Source organism: Heloderma suspectum, chromosome 6, assembly GCF_057233095.1.
Source record: "Heloderma suspectum isolate Gila_16-S chromosome 6, 16-S_ref, whole genome shotgun sequence".
Lineage (NCBI taxonomy): Eukaryota > Metazoa > Chordata > Lepidosauria > Squamata > Helodermatidae > Heloderma > Heloderma suspectum.
In genome coordinates, this window is record NC_139463.1 from 55,299,602 (window position 1) to 55,319,847 (window position 20,246).

General features: G+C 45.9%; 1 protein-coding gene across 4 annotated transcripts; it reads left to right on the forward strand.

Moving 5' to 3' along the window:
- Positions 1 to 1,898: 1,898 nt before the first annotated feature.
- On the forward strand, positions 1,899 to 19,089 carry KLHL11 (kelch like family member 11). 4 transcript variants are annotated; one of them, XM_084804410.1, is made up of 4 exons: positions 1,899 to 2,990; positions 5,712 to 7,009; positions 9,533 to 9,564; positions 18,513 to 18,575. In XM_084804410.1, exons 1-3 carry the CDS (start codon positions 2,518 to 2,520, stop codon positions 9,553 to 9,555), a joined length of 1,794 nt encoding a protein of 597 aa, XP_084660536.1. In that variant the 5' UTR covers positions 1,899 to 2,517; the 3' UTR covers positions 9,556 to 9,564; positions 18,513 to 18,575. The 4 variants fall into 4 exon arrangements, with proteins under 4 accessions (XP_084660536.1, XP_084660533.1, XP_084660535.1 ...); XM_084804407.1 differs by lacking the exon at positions 9,533 to 9,564 and having other exon boundaries at positions 18,513 to 19,089; XM_084804409.1 differs by lacking the exon at positions 18,513 to 18,575 and having other exon boundaries at positions 9,533 to 9,642.
- Positions 19,090 to 20,246: the final 1,157 nt, after the last annotated feature.

The window sequence follows — 20,246 nt, forward strand, 5'->3', positions numbered from 1 at the left end:
TGGGCTATATGAAGAAAACAAAACCTCCATATGAGGAGGAGAACCATCCTGCTCTTGTTCCCCAGCAACTGGTATACAGAGGCAGACTGCCTGTGATACTGGAGGTAGCATATAGCCATCAGGATGAGTAGACATTCATAGCCATATCCTGCATAAATTTGTCTAATTTTAAAGCTATCCAAACTGATGCCCATCACTACATCTTGTGGTAGTAAATCCTCTGGCACCTCTGGAACAAGAGTCGGCATCGCTTAACGAAACCCTGTAGATTCCTCTGCGGGCCACTGAAGCCTTCAAGCAGGGGAGCTGGTGGGGTGGCGGTGCTGGAGCTGGGGGAGCGGTACGCAGGGCACGGACCTGGGCTTGTAAGGATGAGACCTGAGCCTGCAAGGTAAGCAGGACGCGTGGGAATTCTACCTCCATTCTGGCCCCTGGTCAGGGCGTAGACTGGCCACAGCAAACGGTCAGGTCTGGGCCGTGAGCAGCAGGTATCCTTGCCTAGAACACCGGGGCCAGGGGGGATGGACACTGGCAAGGCGTGGGTGGGCCAGAGGCGAAAACGAGGTCCAGAGCAGGCAGCAGGCGGGTACGCAGAAGGCAGGGCTAGAGGCAGAGGTGTCGCCAGGAACAGGCAAGGGTCGAGTATCAGCAAGGCGTTGGCAAGACCGGACACAAGAGACAAAAGCACAGCGCTGCCACCAGGAAGGCTCGTGTTGCTATGGCAAAGCTTGGAGGGAGGAGGAAGCCCTTTACAGGGCTTCCAGAGGCTCCCAGCTGGTCTGCATTCGAGGCCTTGCGAGCACCTGCAGGCCCAGTGCTTGATCCTGCAAGTACTGCAGTGTGGACCAGGCTGCCTTTTGTATCTGGTCACCAGATAGGGTAGCAGAGCTCCCCAGGTCGAGCAGATCCTGACAGGTAGTGCACACCGCCCCATAAGCCTGCAATATGGGCCCAGGTAATGAGATTGGCCTACATTCGAACGTTTTCATCACCCCCCCGCCTTCCAATATAAACTGAAACCAAATCCTGGCAAGACGAAAGCCCTGTGGGCAAGTGGTTCCCCGGTCCAGGAGAAAGGCTCATTGCCTGCTCTGGATGGGGTTGCCCTCCTTCTGAAAGATCAGGTCTGTAGTCCGAGGGTACTCCTAGTCCATCATTCGCTGGAGACCCAAGTGGCCCTGGCAGCTGGGAGTGCCCTTTACCAGCTTCAGCTGGTTCGCCAGCTACAGCCTCTCCTGGACAGGGATAGGTTGGCTATTACTGCAGTGCGCTCTACATGCGGCTGCCCGTAAGGCTGCTCCGGAAGCTGGAGCTAGCACAGAACACAGCAGCTTGGCTGTTATTGGGAGCTGCCCCTTTTCAGCATGTAACTCCTTTGCTGAGGGAACTGCACTGGCTGCCAATTTGGTACCAGGCCAGGTTTAAGGTTTTGGTACTGGTGTACAAAGCCCTAAACAACTGGGGACCCAGGGACCTGACAGCACCTTCTCCCTTGCCAACCTGCCTGATCACTGAGGTCATCAGAAGGCATGCTCCTGGTGGTGCCACATGGACGTACGGCCCGACTGCAGTCCACATGGATAAGAGCCTTCAGCGTGGTGGCTCCCTTCCTATGGAACTCCCCCCCTCTGGAAGTCAAACAGGCACCAACACTGGGTAGGTTTTGGCACTTCCTGAAAACAGCTCTTTTCCAGGAAGCCTTCCGTGGGTATCCAGCCTCAGTTTCGTTGGCACTCTGTCTTTTAAAGAACAATTTCAATATCACGTTTCACTCATTTTATCTTTTGTTCATTTGATCTCTTCTTGTTCACTGCTCCTGAATCTGTTTAGATGAGGAGCGGTATACAATGGCTCATAAATAAATAAATAAATAAATAAAGAGCGCCGTATTTGGATTTGCAGTAGCTTTTAAATGTTTGAAAAGTAAAAGTCACGTTTTCTGCACGAAATCAGCGCCGACTTAAAAGCGGCCTGCCTTTGCCTCTCCCTTTGGGGCAGGGGCCAAATCTACCGCCCGGCCACAGCTGCGGGAAGCGTCCTGGATCTCTCCTTTTTTTCCTGCGAGCGCTGTGGGCATCTCTACGCCAGCCGAAAAATCCCGCGCTTCGGACAGGGCTTAAACGCGGGACCCCGACGGCTCCCCTTCTCACCCGCTTCCTGCCCGCCATAGCCGAGCCCTCCGCTGCCCTCCTCGGATCTCGCTCCGCTTCCGGCCGCCGGCGCGTTGCCCGCGACCTACCCGAAGACGGGGCCAAGGGCCTTGAGCGCAGGCGGCGCCCGGCGGGCCGCGGCGTCGCGCGAGGAGGCCGCAGGCTTCCCCGGGGAGCCGCCCCGCCTCGGCTGCACGGCAAGCGCTCCGCGCGGGTCAGCGCTGGAACTTCGCCCGGCCGTCCGCGGCGGCCCCTCCGGCCCCGGAAGGGCGGCGCGCGGCCGCCACGCCTCTGTGAGCGCGTGAGCGACGCCGCCGGGCGCGGCCGCGCGGCGGAGGCGCGCTCGAGCGGGCCGGGGGCAGCCAAGATGGCGGCGGCGGGCGGCGGCGCGGAGCCGGGGGGCGGCCTGCCGGCGCCGGAGGGCGAGGCCGAGGGCGAGGCCGGGCCGGACGCGGGGCCGGACGCCGAGGAGTTCTCGTGCGCGGCGCACTGCGCGGAGCTGGCCTGCCGGCAGAACGAGCAGCGGCGGCGCGGCCTCTTCTGCGACGTCACGCTGGCCTTCTGCGGCGGCGGCGAGGGCGGCGCGGCGGCCCGGCCCGAGCCGCCCCCGCGGGAGTTCCGCGCGCACCGCTCGGTGCTGGCCGCCGCCACCGAGTACTTCGCGCCGCTGCTCTCGGGCGACTTCGCGGAGTCGCGCTCGGGCCGCGTGGAGCTGCGCAAGTGGAGCTCCGAGGCCGGGCCGGACCCGGAGACGGTGGAGGCCGTGGTCAGCTTCATGTACACGGGCCGCGTCCGCGTCAGCCCCGGCAACGTCCACGAGGTCCTCGAGCTGGCCGACAGGTGAGGCGGGCGGGGAGGCGCGCCTGGGCCCGTGGAGGGCCGCGGGCGGGCGCCGCGAGGCGGGGGCGGGTTGCCAGGCGCCCCCGGGGAGCCGGACGCCTCCCGCCGAAGAGGGCTGCGCGCGGGGGGATGCTGGCGAGGGAAGCGCGGGCGCGCGCTTCCCCCCCGGGGCCAGCCCGTCGAACCCCCCGGAGCCAGCCCGTGTCACGCGGGGGTGGGGGAGGCCTGGTTTGTCACAGCCGCACCCTTTTACCTGGGAGTGAGCCCGGCTCATCTCGGTGCGACTTGCTTTTGAGTAGACCTCTGTGGCGTTGCATTCCTACAATCATAGGATCATAGAATAGTGGGGCTGGAAGGGGCCCGCAAGGCCATCGAGTCCAACCCCCTGCTCAGTGCAGGAATCCAGGTCAGAGCATCCCCGACAGGTGGCTGCCCAGCCTCGTCTTGAACGCCTCCAGTGTGGGGGAGCCCACCACCTCCCCAGGCAATTGGTTCCATTGTCGTATTGCTCTTACAGTCAGGAAGTTTCTCCTGGTGTTCAGCCGGAATCTGGCTTCCTGTCACTTGAGCCCATGATTCCGTGTCCTGCATTTTGGGATGATCGAGAAGAGAGCCTGGCCTTCCTCTCTGTGAAAGGAAGTAAATCATTGTAAATCAGCAAGTAAAGTTACGATTTAAATCTCCAGGAAACAATGCCAGCTGTAAACCAATGACTTATAAATTTTTAAAAATTCATTATTTAGCTATTTCTTAAATAAAACTTCATGCTACTTGGTCGTTGTAACCATAAGAACACATTCGGTTGAATCCAGATTTAGGGAGCAGCCCTCTTCCAGAGCAGGCCTGAAAGAGTGTCCCATGGATCGTAGAGTATTTTGGAGCTCGCCTTCCAAGGCTGTAGGCACTGCTGTGATCTCTGGAGGGGAAATCCAAGCTGGGATTGTTGTGTGCCCCCCCCCCCCCCGCCCTTGCAGCTGCCACAATCCATCATGGTTTCCTCACCTGAGGCTGGAGGTCTGACCTCGGGTGAGGATACAAATGAGGGGGAAAGGGGCAACATCCTGAAGCCTCCCAGCTCCTGCCCCGTGACTCCACTGCTCAAAACTGCATCTAGTGAGAAAAGCAACAGAAAGGAAGATGGAGACCTGACAACCAGCATCAGAGTGCTCCTTCTGAGAGCCTAGATTTGCTCTCTTGGTCATACTTAAGAGTTGACCCATTGGGTTAAGTGGGATTTATTACTCAAAGTCACATTGATTTCAGTAGACGAAGTCTGGATCCAACCCATAAACTTAAAACTGAATAGAACCTTCCCATAACTTTTGTATATATTAAGTTTATTAACTATTTTAATGTTTACGCTAAGAAATATAATATTCAGTATATTGTTTAGTTTTAAATAATTTAATACTTATTATCATGTCTAGACTTATGCTAGTATCAAACATACAACAGAAGAATTGTATTTTTATGAAACAAATTCTTGTCATAACTGCCCTGTGCCATCCCTACTCCACAAAAATATGTCTATGTTCTTTGGTTGGTAGATTCATATATATATATATATATATATATATATAATTTTTTTTTTTTACAGTTAGAATGCTCATTGATCCAGTTGTAGGGGTCAGATAGTTGTTAGGCATAAAATTGGAGTACAAGGTCACTCTGATTAGTAGATGATATCCATGGTGATTTGCCGGTCCCTCGCCCCCAGAATAAAGTCCTAAGACAAACTTTTGATCTGGACGATGACTGATAAACACGCTTTTCCTGGTTTTTCTTTCTTTACAAACCAGCAGGGTCATACGTCTAGTTTTTTGAGAGCATATGTTTGTATTAAGTTAAGATTTCATCTTAGACCGGGTATTTTTAAAAGGATAAACTTCCTGTAGTTGAAATTTTTTTTAAAGGATCACAACATTTAAGGAGGTTGTGGCATAGGGTGATGAGATCTATAACAAGGATGGGTTTGGGATGGGGGAGAAGTTACCTTCCCTGTTTAGACACTAATGTGCTCCAAGTAGAGTGACTTTCCACAGCATTGAAGCTACTACTAGGATGGGGTCCATAGCTCAGTGGTGGAGCACACAATTATAAGGTCTTGGGTTCAGTCCCTGGCATCTCTAGTCAAAGAATCTTGGAGAACAGGCTGGAAAAGACCCTTGCTTGAGTCCTTGGTGGACATTGCTAGTTTGAGTAGACCAAGGGTAGGTAATCTAGTGCCCTCTGGATGTTTTGGGCTGCATCTCTCATAATCCATGAACATGGGCCATGCTGGTTGGGTTGATGGCAGTTGTAGTCCCAAACATCTGGAAGGCACCAGGTTGCCCACCCCTAGAGTAGATAGTTTTGTGCTAGATGGACTGCTAGTCTGACTGGGTATAAGGCAGATACATATCCTCTTATGAGGTTGAGTGGAAGCATATACAAAACTGGGGAGAGGCAAGACAGAGCAATGCAAATGGCCATGCAGCTGAGTATTACAGATCTCATGGAAACCTTTCTATTCCACCTGTATAGCTCCTGAACCATTTGTCTGGGTTGGTATTTTGTGGAGCTGGGCAGTTAAAGCATCTTTAGATATGAGAAGCTCAGGAAGGATAAGCTGTTGGAAGTGGGTACTTGCAAAGTGAAAACCAAGATACAAGTTACTAGCTATGCTGTAGGATGTTTTTTCACTCCTGTGGGCCATTTCTAAGCTGCCTTCTTGTTCTGTAGGTTTTTATTGATACGCTTAAAAGACTTCTGTGGGGAATTCCTCAAGAAGAAGCTGAACCTCTCCAACTCTGTGGCCGTCCATAGCTTAGCTCACATGTACTCTTTGAACCAACTGGCTTTGAAAGCTGCTGACATGATCAGGAGGAACTTCTACAAAGTCATCCAAGATGAGGAGTTCTACACTTTGCCATTTCACCTCATCAGAGACTGGCTTTCGGACTTAGAAATCACAGTGGACTCAGAAGAAGTTCTGTTTGAGATGGTTTTAAAGTGGGTTCAAAGAAATCCTGATGAAAGAGGAAAGTACTTTAGTGATCTCTTTAAACTTCTCCGGCTGTCGCAAATGAAACCCACGTATTTGACCCGACATGTCAAATCAGAAAGGCTTGTATCCAGCGATGAAGCTTGCCTCAAACTTGTATCAGAAGCAGTAGAAAGCCATGCTCTCAGGGCTGAGAATTTGCAGTTAGGTACCCTCCAACAAATTACTTCTCCTGTAACATCACTGCCTCGCTTTGGACAAAACATGGATGTTATCATGGTTATTGGTGGTGTGTCTGAGGGAGGTGACTACTTGAGTGAGTGTGTGGGGTATTTTATTGATGAAGATAGATGGGTGAATTTACCACACATACACAATCATCTTGATGGACATGCTGTCGTTGTGACAGAATCCTATGTTTATGTAGCGGGTTCCATGGAGCCTGGCTTTGCCAAGACTGTGGAAAGGTACAACCCAAATCGAAATGTCTGGGAGCAGGTTTCCAATCTGATAACCAGGAAGCATTCCTTTGGCCTCACTGAGGTAAAGGGGAGCTTGTACAGCATTGGTGGACATGGGAATTTTATCCCTGGCTTCAAAGATGTAGCTGTCTATCATCCTGATCAAGACAAGTGGCACAACCTGGAGTCGGCACCAAAAATACTCCGGGATGTTAAAGTGATTACTATCGACGACAGGTTTGTTTACATGGCTGCCCGCACACCGGTTGATGGGGATAATGAGGAAGGGTTGAGAGCTGTCATCATCCGATATGATGCAGATGCAAGACAGTGGCAGGATGCTGAGTCTCTGCCACTCCTTGACAACTATTGCTGCTTTCAGATGGCTGTGGCCAATACCAACTTTTACCACACAGCCTCACTTTGTCCCAGAAGCTACCCTCTGGACCATGAAGAGGTCAAGAGGAAGATCTCCGGCCCAGTCTCTGATGACATTCTGGAAAGCTTACCACCAGAGGTTCTAAGCATCGAAGGGGCAGCTGTCTGCTATTACAAGGACGATGTCTTCATCATAGGTGGGTGGAAGAACAGCGACGATACAGACAAACAATACAGGAAAGAGGCTTACCGCTACTGTGCTGAGAGGAAACGCTGGCTGCTGCTCCCTCCCATGCCCCAGCCTCGCTGTCGTGCTACAGCCTGTCACGTGAGAATCCCCTTCCGGTCTTTGCATGGCACGCAGCGATATCCAATGCCACAAAACCTAATGTGGCAGAAGGACCGGATTCGGCAGATGCAGGAGATACATCGTCATTCCTTAAGCTTGCGAAGGATGCCACGCTCCCAGATAGAGTGCTAACATGAATAAATGGAGTTTGAGAAAGTCCTGTCGGTGTTGCCATGCTCAGCATGATCTCCTAACAACTTAAGTAATCTAAGCTGCTCTGTTTAAGCACTGGTGATTATTGGAGATCTAGCCTTCTAGGTGTTAGTTTCCCAGGACTGCAAGCACCACAGGAAAACTTGATATACTTTAGCCATAATATGAAGGTAGGCATAGTTATAACATCTCTAGAGCCTTTAGTTTTCCTTTAGTTTTCCAGATGAGATGCAAGTGTAGAATCCCACAAAAGAATTGTTCTGGCAGTTTGTAGGTATGTCCAGGAAGTACAAAGGTTCAGCACAGCTTAGCTCTCACCTCTCTTTTCCAGGAGATTTTGTATACAGCCCATTTGTTCCAGTTAGGTGTGTGTGAGAGTTTCCCTGTGTATTGGGGCCTCTCATCCCTCTTAAAGCATTTATACAAGCTGTGTTAAATATTACATTTCAACTCATTTTAAAATATGGATAAATATAACACAATATCAAGGTTCGCTTTTTTAAGACATCACTTTTATTTGCTTTTGCAAAGTTACTTTAAAAAAAAATCTGCAACTGCTGTGAATCTACTTCTGTCAAACTAGGAGCCAAGTGCAATAGGTAAAAAAGAACAAAGCCCTACATATGAGGAGTGAAGCACAATCTTTCTAAGAACTTCAAAACGTTCCATGCTTAGAAATATTTTATAGTTGTATTTATGTAGAAGCATTTGAGTTTACTAAGGGGTTATTAGCAAAAACAATAGATTTTAATGGTTGGATCATCCTCAGCCCTATACTGAACGTTTCAGAGTCTTTCCTTTGAGGGGCTCACTGTAATTTTTGGTGATGTTCCCTTCAACTTTGGAGTAGTCCCTTTGATTTCAATAAAATGAATATTATATAAATGGTTCAAGATTGTGGCCTTAAAGGAATGAGTGAAAAGACCAAAAAGATCAACATTACACATCCGAATTCATAATTGGAAGGAATTGGGGGTTTATCGATGCAGGGACAAAGCTGAATGAAGTGTGTGTGTGTGTGTGTGTGTGTGTTCAAGCAAGTAATAGAGTAAGTCTAATTAGAAAAACAAACCACCCAACCTGCCTTTGACAATCAAATCTCTTTGCCTTCATGATATGCCATTCCTTGTTCAGACTCTGTTGAATATTTGAGACTTCGGTTGGAGTGGAAAAGTTGCCTCCATTATAATTTTTGATAGCAAGGTAGTCTCGACAATATCTTAATTGTGTTTTGGCAGCAAATAACATTAATTGTCCCAGAGCAAAGTTTGTTGATACTGGTAGAAGTTCTGCTGCTCTTTTTCCCTTAAGAAAACAATGTCCTGCTTTCTCTAGAGTGCTGGTGGTTTTACAGAAGATGCAAAAAAGGTAAAAGGTTGTGTATTTTTATTAGCCAACTTAGGGGAGTGTTTAAACTTTGGACCTTCCCAGAAATTCTTCAGGCAGGAAAACTGCATGGTAAAGGACTCACAAAATTCTTCACACTAACCTAAGTTGGTCCAAAAAAATATTTCATTTTACTTTTGTGAATTCTGTCCCTTGGGGATGAACGTGCACCACTTCTACTGATAGCTGCCTTGGAAAACCAAGTAATATTTCTCATTGGATTTCCCTTGGCCTCTTCACTTTTCTCACCCGTCACCTCCCCCGACCCCTAAATGCAGTTTGGCAGTGCTTATCCTGCCCTGACTACTGGCTGTACTAACTTGCTCCAGGAACCATTGTCCACATAAGCCAGTTACTTTATCTAGTAAGAGTTGCTGGGGCTAGTGGTACTCCTCTCCTTTGACACATTTTGTGCCAAAATGTGCGGAAGCTAAAGGTGGGGTAATTTCGAAGTCCTTAGGTGGAATCAAGACCAATGCATCACTGGGCTCTTTTGGAAGTGGAATACTGGGAATAAAATCAGCTTCCATTTCATCTATAAAACAGCTTTCTACGAAGGATCTGATTTTACCTGGATTGTGTTTTCTACCTCTTTTATTGGTTTTCCCCTCCTTTAAGTGGTCCAGTTTTACACCCAGGAACATTGAGACGGGATGAGGAGGAGAAATCAGCATGTGAGAAATCTGCATTGGCCAAGATTATTCCAAAAGCTAATTTCAGTGGTGTCTGAATAGTAAATAGCAGTGTCTTAAATTTTGGGAAGTACTGGTGAAGTTGGCTTTTTAAAAGAAACGTGACTTTAAGGACTGACGGTTCTTGTTTTCCAATTTAGCAAGAAGCCTAATTCATGTCTGAGGAATTGGGGTAAGTCAACTGCATGGATGTGCACAGGTTTTCTTGGCTTGCGTTTGTCCCCCTAATATTTTTCCAATATATTTTTGTTAGAAACTTGTGTGCATTAAATAACTGTCTTGCTGTCAAGTTCAGACTAATGAAGCTTTGTTAAACAAAGAAAGCCACAAACTTTTAAAAATCGAGGAATGTCCACGTGCCTGCTTTCATAATATATTGTGTGTACCAGCCAGTTGTTTATGGGAAAGGGTTAGATGCTTCAAAAGCTTCCTGTTAACTTCTTGAAAGCCCCCTGACATTAGGCTGACATTCGAAATACGCAGGGCCCTAAACAGCTCTACTCAAAATAGTAAGACTTTGCCTTAATTCAGTTATGGACACATCTATGTGGAACATTTAAACTGGTTTAGCTGGGGATTGTAATTTTGCTGAGGTCTGAATTGCTCTTATATTTCTCACAGCATTAGAATGAATAGGATTCCCTTGGGAAAAGCAGTGGCAAGACTCCTTCACCTTATAGTGTAGATATGGTTCTGTGTGTCTCTGTTACTGAAATGCAACGCATGTTTTGAGGCTTCATGGCAGATATATTTGGCCCACAGTGCAAAATGGTTGGTGGTCTCCACAAATGAGTTAATATATTGACTGTGCTAATTAGCGTATCTGTACAACGGTTGAGTCTGGCTGGTAAGCTTTCCTTTTTTAAATTCAATTGTAAGTCACCTTGGATGTTGCTTGTGAATGCCAGTCACGTATGGTATACAGGTGCCTACATGCCTTGCTTGGAGACTTCCGTTTGCATGGAAAGTTCAGAACACTCTAGAGAACAGTCCCATTGTACCATGCGTAGTGTCATATGTCATAATTTCGTAATGTAGAGTCTGGATGATAGGCTACTAACCTGCTCCCCTGAGTGCCTCTTCGCCCCTAGACAGCACAGCCCTTGTGCTGCATGCCAGTTTTTTGTCTCTACTTAGTCATGCCCTTTCTTGACAAACCAAGCGGTCACCTGACAAAGGGAAATCCTCCAGCAGACCATCCAAATTGTGCTTCAACTTGGGGAAGGTTGACAGCACAGTTGAGAGAGAGTTCCACTGAAAATAATGGGACTTCTGTCTGAGTAAACATGGTTAGGATTAGACTGCTAATCATAGTCCTGTTGATCCGAGCAACATAAAAGTTTTCAGGACAGGCAATGTGCCAGCTGCCAAGAGACTTAGCAGAGAAATAGTACAGCTTCCTATGACAGAATGCACGTTACGCACACCGCCTTCCTCTTGTGGAGTAGGGTTTGATGCCTGAGCTGACGTTATTACTGGAGTAATACTATCTCTGGGTTATATACATATGCACACAATCTTCTCATTATTAGATTCAAACTCCTGTTGTGTTTATGTGTTTGATTCAGTGAGGCTCACCTTTATACAGTTGAAGGTAACAAGACATGTCAGTACAATTTTATTTAGGTAATCTCTGCAATATTGCCACCAATGAGTCCTTGGCTATTGCTGTAACTTTGGCTACAAAGGTCAAATTATATTTTTTAAAATTAAGATATCGTTATTTGCAGTGTGACTGATGGGCCATTTCCAGCAGGCTCCATAGAGAATGCCACTATTATGAGCGCCTACCATCTTCCACAGGCCATCTTGCCAGCGCACCAAGGGCACTTGGCCCTTATCACCTGGCATGAGACTCGTGGCAGAGCCGACATTTAGATAAGAACAGGAACAGCAGGGATTTTGCCTGCTGTTTTTGTCCTGATCCTGAGGAAGTGAAGGAAGGCCCTGCCTCTTCCTCCAGCTCTCCATGCTTTACTAGAGGGCAGAGTTTTGGAGACGGACAAAGCAGCCAGTGGAATGCCTGCTCTTTCTGCCCTCCAAAATTTTCTGCAAGACGCTTCCTCTTCCTCCAGCCCTCTGCGCTTGCCAGAAAGCTTAAGGAAAGGGCTTGCTAGAGAGCTGAAGAGAAGAAAAGGTTTGCAGGACAGAAATAGACACTAGTACTGCTTTTCCTGTCCTGCAGAGCTTTCTGCAACTCAAAAAAGACTGCTGCTTATTAGAGCCCTCTAGTGAACATGGAGGTCTTGAGGGAGAGGTGAGGTCTTGCAGAAAGATTTTGCAGAAGGACAGGAATAGTAGGAGAAATGCCTGCTATTTCTGTCCTTCAGAGCTTTCTGCAAGACCACATGTTTCCTTGAAGCCTTCAGTGTTTGCTAGGGGGCATGAGGAAGACACAACAACTTTTCTGACTAGCAGAAAGAATTGGAATGGGCTGAAGTAGCAAGCATTTCTCCTGCTTTTTCTGTCTTGCAAGTCAGAAGTTCCTCTTCCTTGTACCTTCTAACAATCACAGAGGACGTGGAAGAGTGGATTTTTCTTCCACTGTGGGGGGTGAATTGGTGTGGAGTACAGATTGTGGAATGCCACTATTAGAGCTTTTCACTGAGTGGGCCAAGCTGAAATGGTGGTCTGCACATCAGTATTTTCTGCCTCCTCACTAATACTGGGACACTTCCTTCAAAGCCATCCTAGTTATAAATTGTTTGCTAAAACACAAGCTTTACTAAAACAGCTCTCTGCTTTCCCTAAACTGCAATAAGGTAACATGGATATAAATCTAAAAGTTAGTTGGTGGTCCTAAGATTTCCACATGGATCGGTGAACCTTTAAGACAGCACATGCTCTCTTCCTGCTTCAACCCCAGTTTGCCTTGTGTCTGCTGCTCAATAAATGGGGCAACATCATCTTCATAGACTGAAATGCAGACTTCCCTCCTTTTGGGTCAAATTCTCTTGAAAAGTATGTCCCTAAAATCTATTTTAAAAACTTGCAATTCAATATATGCTGTACTAAGGTTCTGTAACACTAAACATGATTTCAATAAACATTTTATTTCTCTATTTCTGTTTTGATTGGTTCATGTTATTTGTTAGGGTTTCTCAGATGTGTTCCAGCACAGTGGTTCCCAACAGAACTCAGAATTTAGATTCCCCCATGTCTCCAGCCTTCAATTTCACTTGCATTCAGAGTATTCTTTAGAACATGAAAAGAAAGCTTCTGCAACTTATTTTTTATCCCAGTTTTGATCATTTGGACAAGACAGATGAATTAAAACTGGAACAAGTGTAAAAACAGCAACTAGGAATGTTCACTATGTATCTGTTAGTCATGTGGTTACACCTTGAGGCAAAAAAAGCCTAACTTCACACATATGCTGGCATCTGATCTTCCTTGGTCACTCACTGACAGTGAGTGACCAAGAAAGGGATCATGAAGGATAACTCAATGAAAATGTCAACCCATTGTGCAGCAGTTGTGGGGGGAAGTGGATTCCTTAAAAGGATCATTAGCAAAGGGATTTTTAAAACTCTGCTAATAATGTAATGTCTTCATACAAATCTGTGGTTCAGCCATACTCTGAATACTGTATACAATTCTGGTTGCTGCATCTCAAAAAGGATATTGTGCTGGAAATGTGCAGAAAATCAAAATCATGAGGGCACTGGAGCAACTCTTCTATTAGGAAATGTTGTAACAACTGGCAGTATTTCATTTAGAAAGGGGACATGAGAAAGGTATATAAAATGCATGATTTGGAGGAAAGTAGATCAAGGGAAGGTTTACTCCCTCAGTAGTAGAACATGGGGTTGCCAATTAAGCTGAATGGTGGGAGATTAAGGGCAGACAGAACAAAGTACTATACAGAGCGAGATCTCCTGGTAGATGTCTGATTCGTTTGCATTAGATCTCCAAGGGTTTTTGACTTGAATGAGAGCAAAGGGATTTTTAAAAACAAAACACCTGCCATTGCTGGCCTTGGGCTAACTGCTTCTCTCTCAGCCTCAGTGTTCCTCATTTGTAAAATAGGTGCACTAATTTATTGTTTTTGACTAGGTCTTTGTTAGAGTGATGCATAGAATCCCTGATCTATGGCAACTCGTATATAGATTGGTATATACCTAGAGATGTAAAATGTCCAGAAATTTTGAAGGCATGGGAGAAAAGGGCCTTTTCCTGTGCTTTTTCAGGAAAAAAAATTGGGGAGAAATGGTAGAATAAGCAATACTTTTCTTTTTTAGCACTCTGTACAGATCTGAAGTCACGCTGTTGCTTTAAGACTGCTTTCCCCAACCTGGTGCCCTCCAGATGGTTTGGGTTCAGCTCCTATCAGCTTTGGGCAGCATGGCCAATGGTCAGGAGTGCTGGGAGTTTTAGTCCAAAACTTCTAGGGGGCACCAGGTTGGGGAAGGCTGCTTTAGGAACATAAATTATATGTATAGCTTTTAAAAGTAAACTCAATAAGTTTGTAGTTATTGTCTGAATAAACTATACTTCTAAATTTAATATACCAAGCATTGCAGTGATTTTAAAACTAGGCTAATAGCTCTGGGAGAGAGCGGAGGACAGGAAGGCCTGGCATGCTCTGGTCCATGGGGTCACGAAGAGTTGGACACGGCTTAACGACTGAACAACAATAACAGTAGCATTATTAAATTAATAGCATTATTAAACCAAGATGCAAAATTGTTCGTTGCAATCCTCACATCTCGACTGAGCACTATAATAAAATAATGTCTCCCCAGATCAAACGGGATTTATACCTCAAAGACAAATTGTTGACCCAATGCATAGAGTACTTAATGCCATTTATATAAGTAAAAAGAAAGAAAAGCCATTAGCAATGTTATTTCTTGATGCACAGAAAGCATTTGATCATTTAAAATGGGGTTTTATATTTGGATTCATGAAAAAAATTACAGACTCATAGAATAGTAGGGTTGGAAGGGGCCTACAAGACCATCGAATCCAGCCCCCCGCTCAATACAGGAATCCAAGTCAGAGCATCCCTGAGAGGTGGATGTCACAGCTTCATCTTGAATGCCACCAGTGTGGAGGAGCCCACTACCTCTCTAGGTAATTGGTTCCATTGTTGTATTGCTCTAACAGGAAGTTTTTCCTGATGTTCAGCTGGAATCTGGCGTCCTGTCACTTGAGCCCATTATTCCGTGCCCTGCATTCTGGGATGATCAAGAAGAGATCCTGGCCTTCCCCTCTTTGACCACCTTCCAAGTACTTGAAGAGCACTATCCTATCTCGCCTCAGTCTTCTCGAGGCTAAACATGCCCAGTTCTTTCAGTCTCTCTTCATGGGGCTTTGTTTCCAGTCTCCTGATCATCTTTGTTGCCCTCCTCTGAACCTCCTCCAGCTTCTCTGCATCCTTCTTGAAAATGCGGTGCCCAGAACTGGACACAGTACTCCAGGTGAGGCCTAACCAGTGCTGAGTAGAGGGGAACTAGTACTTCCCGGGATTTGAAGGCCATGTTGTTCTCAGGCAAGAAAACAAACATTGCGCACACCTTGCAGGTCACCACCACTGGAGAGTCTTGTCCTTCCATAGTGTCTCTTCCTTTTTGTGTCTAGCTTTCTGATTGTTCTAGAGTAGCCTGTGCCTGGTCCTCTGCTCACTGGAGGTTAAAAACAGAATCCCACTGGTATGGAAGTGTGTGTTACAAGACACACACACACACACACACACACATATATGAAAAAAATGTTTGTTAGGGGCCTCCCCCTTGACCTCCCCTGGCCAACTCGTTTTTGCTCCACCTGTTCGCTCGCTCTGATCACTCACTCTCTGAGAGCTTGCTTGCTTCTATAGTTCCTTGACCAGCTGGAGCAGCTTCCTCTGCTCTGCTCTGCTGGGAGGCGGGAAACCATGTGGTGGACATGTATTGTATCACAAAATGGCAAATATTACATCAACCATACATGTGACACCAGTGTTGGCCTTATTAACAATATCAGAAGAACAAAATGTAAAAGTGACATCTACGCACTTAATTGAGTTCATGCTGATGGCTGCTGCCCAAAGAGTCATAGCCAAAAGTTGGGAAACTGCAGAACTTCTAACATTGAAATTATACTATATGGAATTATGGCAAATAGCCATGGCAGAAAAATTGACATACCAATTGAAACTAGCTAAAGGCCAAGACAAAACTTCTGACTTTTATAAAACATGATAGGATTTTATTCTATATGGGGACATACACAGCAGTATTTGTAAAAGACTTTTCTTGGATTATGGTTGTTGCTCAGTCGTTCAGTCATGTCCGATTCTTCGTGACCCCATGGACCATAGCACGCCAGGCCTTCCTGTCCTGCGTTCTCTCCCAGAGTGTGCTCAAGTTCATATTCATTGCATCGGTGATACAATCTAGCCATCTCATCCTCTGCCGTCCCCTTCTCCTTTTGCCTTCAATCTTTCCCAGCATCAGGGTCTTTTCCAGAGAGTTTTCTCTTCGCATTAGGCGGCCAAAATATTTGAGCTTCAGCGTCAGTATCTGTCCTTCCAATGAGCACTCAGGGTTGATTTCCTTTAGGATGGACTGATTTGACCTCCTTGCAGTCCAGGGGACTCGTAAGGGTCTTCTCCAGCACCACAGTTCAAAAGCATCAATTCTTCGGCGCTCAGCCTTCCTTATAGTCCAGCTCTCACAGCCATACATTACTACTGGGAAAACCATAGCTTTGATTAGACGGACCTTTGTCGGCAAGGTGATGTCTCTGCTTCTGACTATGCTGTCTAGGTTTGCCATAGCTTTCCTCCCAAGGAGCAAGCGTCTTTTAATTTCATGGCTACAGTCACCGTCTGCGGTGATCTTGGAGCCCAAGAAAGTAAAATCTGTCACTGCTTCCATTTCTTCCCCTTCTATATGCCAGGAAGTGATGGGGCCAGATGCCATGATCTTCATTTTTTTAATGTTGAGTTTCAAACCAGCTTTTGCATTCTCCTCTTTCACCCTCAACAAGAGGCTCTTTAGATCTTCTTCGCTTTCTGCCATTAGGGTGGTATTGTCTGCATATCGGAGGTTGTTGATAATTCTCCCGGCAATCTTAATTCCGACCTGTGATTCATCCAACCCGGCGTTTCTCATGATGTACTCTGCATAGAAGTTAAATAAGCAGGGCGACAATATGCAGCCCTGTCGTACTCCTTTCCCAATTTTGAACCACTCAGTTGTTCCATGTCTGGTTCTTACTGTTGCTTCTTGACCCTCGTACAGGTTTCTCAGGAAATAGGTAAGGTGGTCTGGTACTCCCATCACTTTAAGAATTTGCCAGAGTTTGTTGTGATCCACACAATCAAAGGCTTTAGCATAGTCAATGAAGCAGAAATAGACGCTTTTCTGGAATTCTCTTGCTTTCTCCATGATCCAGCGAAAGTTGGCGATTTGATCTCTAGTTCCTCTGCCTCTTCGAAACCCCGCTTGTACTTCCGGTAGTTCTCAGTTCGCATACTGCTGAAGCCTAGCTTGTAGAATTTTGAGCATCACCTTGCTGGCATGTGAAATGAGCGCAATTGTGCGGTAGTTTGAACACTCTTTGGCATTGCCCTTCTTTGGAATTGGAATGTAAACTGACCTTTTCCAGTCTTGTGGCCATTGCTGAGTGTTCCAAATTTGTTGGCATATTGAATGCAGCACTTTAACAGCATCATCTTTTAGGATTTTAAATAGCTCAGCTGGAATACTGTCATCTCCGCTAGCTTTGTTGTTACTAATGCTTCTTAAGGCCCACTTGACTTCACTCTCGAGGATGTCCGGCTCAAGTTCAGTGACCGCACTGTCATGGCTATCAGGGACATTCAGATCTTTCCTGTATAGTTCTTCTGTGTATTCTTTCCACCTCTTCTTAATCTCATCTGCTTCTGTTAGGTCCCTGCCTTCTTTGTCCTTTATCATGCCCGTCTTTGCACAAAACGTTCCCTTGAGATCTCCAATTTTCTTGAAGAGATCTCTAGTCTTTCCCATTCTGTTGTTTTCCTCGATTTCTTTGCATTGTTAATTTAAGAAGGCCTTCTTGTCTCTCCTTGCTATTCTCTGGAACTCTGCATTCAGCTGGATATATCTTCCCCTTTCTCCCTTGCTTTTCGCTTCCCTTCTTTCCTCAGCTACTTGTAAAGCTTCATCAGACAGCCACTTGGCTTTCTTGCACTTCTTTTTCTTTGGGATGGATTTCGTTGCTGCCTCCTGAACAATGTGACGGACCTCCGTCCATAGTTCCTCAGGCACTCTGTCTATCAGGTCTAATCCCTTAAATCTATTCCTCACCTCCACTGTATATTCATAAGGGATATAATTTAGGTCATACCTGAATGGTTTAGTGGTTTTCCCTACATTCTTCAATTTAAGCCAAAATTTTGCAACAAGAAGCTCATGATCTGAGCCACAGTCAGCTCCAGGTCTTGTTTTTACTGACTGTATAGAGCTTCTCTATCTTTGCCTGCAAAGGACATAATCAATCTGATTTCGATATTGACCATCTGGTGATGTCCATGTGTAGAGTCGCCTCTTGTGCTGTTGGAAAAGAGTGTTTGCTATGATCAGCGTGTTCTCTTGGCAAAACTCTATTAGCCTTTGTCTGCATCATTTTGTACACCAAGGCCATGCCTGCCTGTTATCCCGGTGATTTCTTGACTTCCTACTTTAGCATTCCAATCCCCTATGATGAAGAGGACATCTTTTTTTGTTGTTAGTTCTAGAAGGTGTTGTAGGTCTTCATAGAACCGATCAACCTCAGCTTCTTCGGTATCAGTGGTTGGGGCATAGACTTGAATTACTGTGATGTTGAATGGTTTGCCTTGGATTCGTACTGAGATCATTCTATCATTTTTGAGATTGTACCCCAGTACTGCTTTTCCCACCCTTTTGTTGACTATGAGTGCTACTCCATTTCTTCTAAGGGATTCTTGCCCACAGTAGTAGATATGATGGTCACCTGAATTAAATTCGCCCATGCCTGTCCATTTTAGTTCGCTGATTCCCAAGATGTCGATGTTCAATCTTGCCATCTCATGTTTGACCACCTCCAGCTTACCTTGATTCATTGATCTTACATTCCAGGTTCCTAAACAATATTGTTCTTTACAGCATCGGATTTTCTTTTCACCACCAGACACATCCACAGCTGAGTGCCCTTTCGGCTTTGGCCCAGACGCTTCACTCTTTCTGGCGCTACTTGGAAATACCCTCTGCTCTTCCCCAGTAGCATATTGGACACCTTCCGACCTGAGGGGCTCATCTTCCGGCGTCATCTCTTTTAGCCTTGTGATACGTTCCATGGGGTTTTCTTGGCAAGAATACTGGAGTGGGTTGCCATTTCCTTCTCCAGTGGACCACATTTTGTCAGAACTCTCTGCCATGACCTGTCCGTCTTGGGTGGCCCTGCACGGCATAGCTTATGGCTTCACTGAGTTACGCAAGCCCCTTCGCCACAACAAGGCAGTGAGCCATGAAGGGGTCGGATTATGGAGAAGAGACTAAAATATAAGCTTGATATACAGAAGAATGGTAAAGTAAACTTCTAAGCAGCCCATGGACTCCACATGTCTCAGTCTGTGAAGTAAAGCGAAAAAATATGAATGGAGGTCAAATGTACTAACCTCTGTCAATAATTTGATTCAAATTCCATATTTCTTTTTATTTTCTTTTGATCGTTTCTTTTGCTGATTTTGTTTTGGAAAACTAATAAAATCTTTAAAAAGTAAACCTACAGTGTTTCTTTCACGTGTGGATTTTAGATTAGAACAACATTAATTAACTGCTACAGTATCTAACTGAGCATAACTTGGAGCATCCCTAAATGTTTATCAGTAATACATGAGATCAATAATTCTAATAAGGAATGGAAGAAACGACTATGCTGGGAATCTTACAGAGAGGATTTAAAAAATCATTTTTCCCCAGGGCTTCATTATTTTCAGCTGTTTTACATGTCTACTCTTTGTATTAAAGTTTTCTTATTACATAGTTTTTAGAAATTGTTTTGGGGGACTAAAGGTTGGGTAACAATATTTAAACACCTTGTCTTAAAATATTCGTTATTCTAAAAGAAAATATTTCATAATCCAAAGCTGTTCAATTTTTCAGAAAAACAAAACAACAATAGTTCTTGGAGAAAAACAGGAAAAAACAATTCCATTTTTTTTTCAGGCCTTCACATCAGTATATACACCTCAGTGTGTGGTTCCTAGGATGCAGTAGATAACTGACTGCTCCCTGAACAGACAGAGTCTTGTGTCTGGCTCTGGTAGACCTCCACATTCTAGTAAAAAACAAAATAGATCCCGCAAGCCTGAAGCCCACCCACCCCTGCTACAAAACTCGCTTCTATAAGATATGTTGATGACCACCAACGCAGATGGCTTTAAAAAGTGATTAGACAAATTCACGGAGGATAAGGCTACAGAGGATAAGGCTGTTGGTCATGTCTGTGTACTATGTCCATGGTCAGAGAGCATGCCTCTGAGTATCAGTCACTGCAGAGCAACAATAGAGAGGGCTATTGCCCTTAAGTCCCATTTGTGGATTTCCCATAGGTATCTGATTTGCCGTTGTGGGAAACAGGATGCTGGACTAGATAGGCCTTTGGTCTGATCCAGGACAGTTCTTATAATTGATACAAACTTACCCTGCCTGCCTAACTTGTCCAGTTTGCTTGTAGGTGACTGTGGATGAGAGGCAGTCTCATGACGCACCGCCTTCCTGCTGGGTCTAGGCCTGAACTTCACAAGTCCTCAGGGGAGTAGAAGGGCCCTACCGCTGGCCCTAGTGCTGATAGGTTTCCAGGGGACCAATAATCCTCACCTGAAGATGCCCCACCTGAAGCCAATACTCCTTGACTACACTA

What these genes read in the sequence shown, in the direction of transcription:
- KLHL11 (XM_084804407.1), top strand. Translation starts at nt 2,518, where the DNA reads ATGGCGGCGGCGGGCGGCGGCGCGGAGCCGGGGGGCGGCCTGCCGGCG. An exon ending in GTCCTCGAGCTGGCCGACAG is followed by an intron (nt 2,991 to 5,711) that starts GTGAGGCGGGCG and finishes CTTGTTCTGTAG; the next exon opens with GTTTTTATTGATACGCTTAA. An exon ending in GGACGATGTCTTCATCATAG is followed by an intron (nt 7,010 to 18,512) that starts GTGGGTGGAAGA and finishes TTTCACCACCAG; the next exon opens with ACACATCCACAGCTGAGTGC.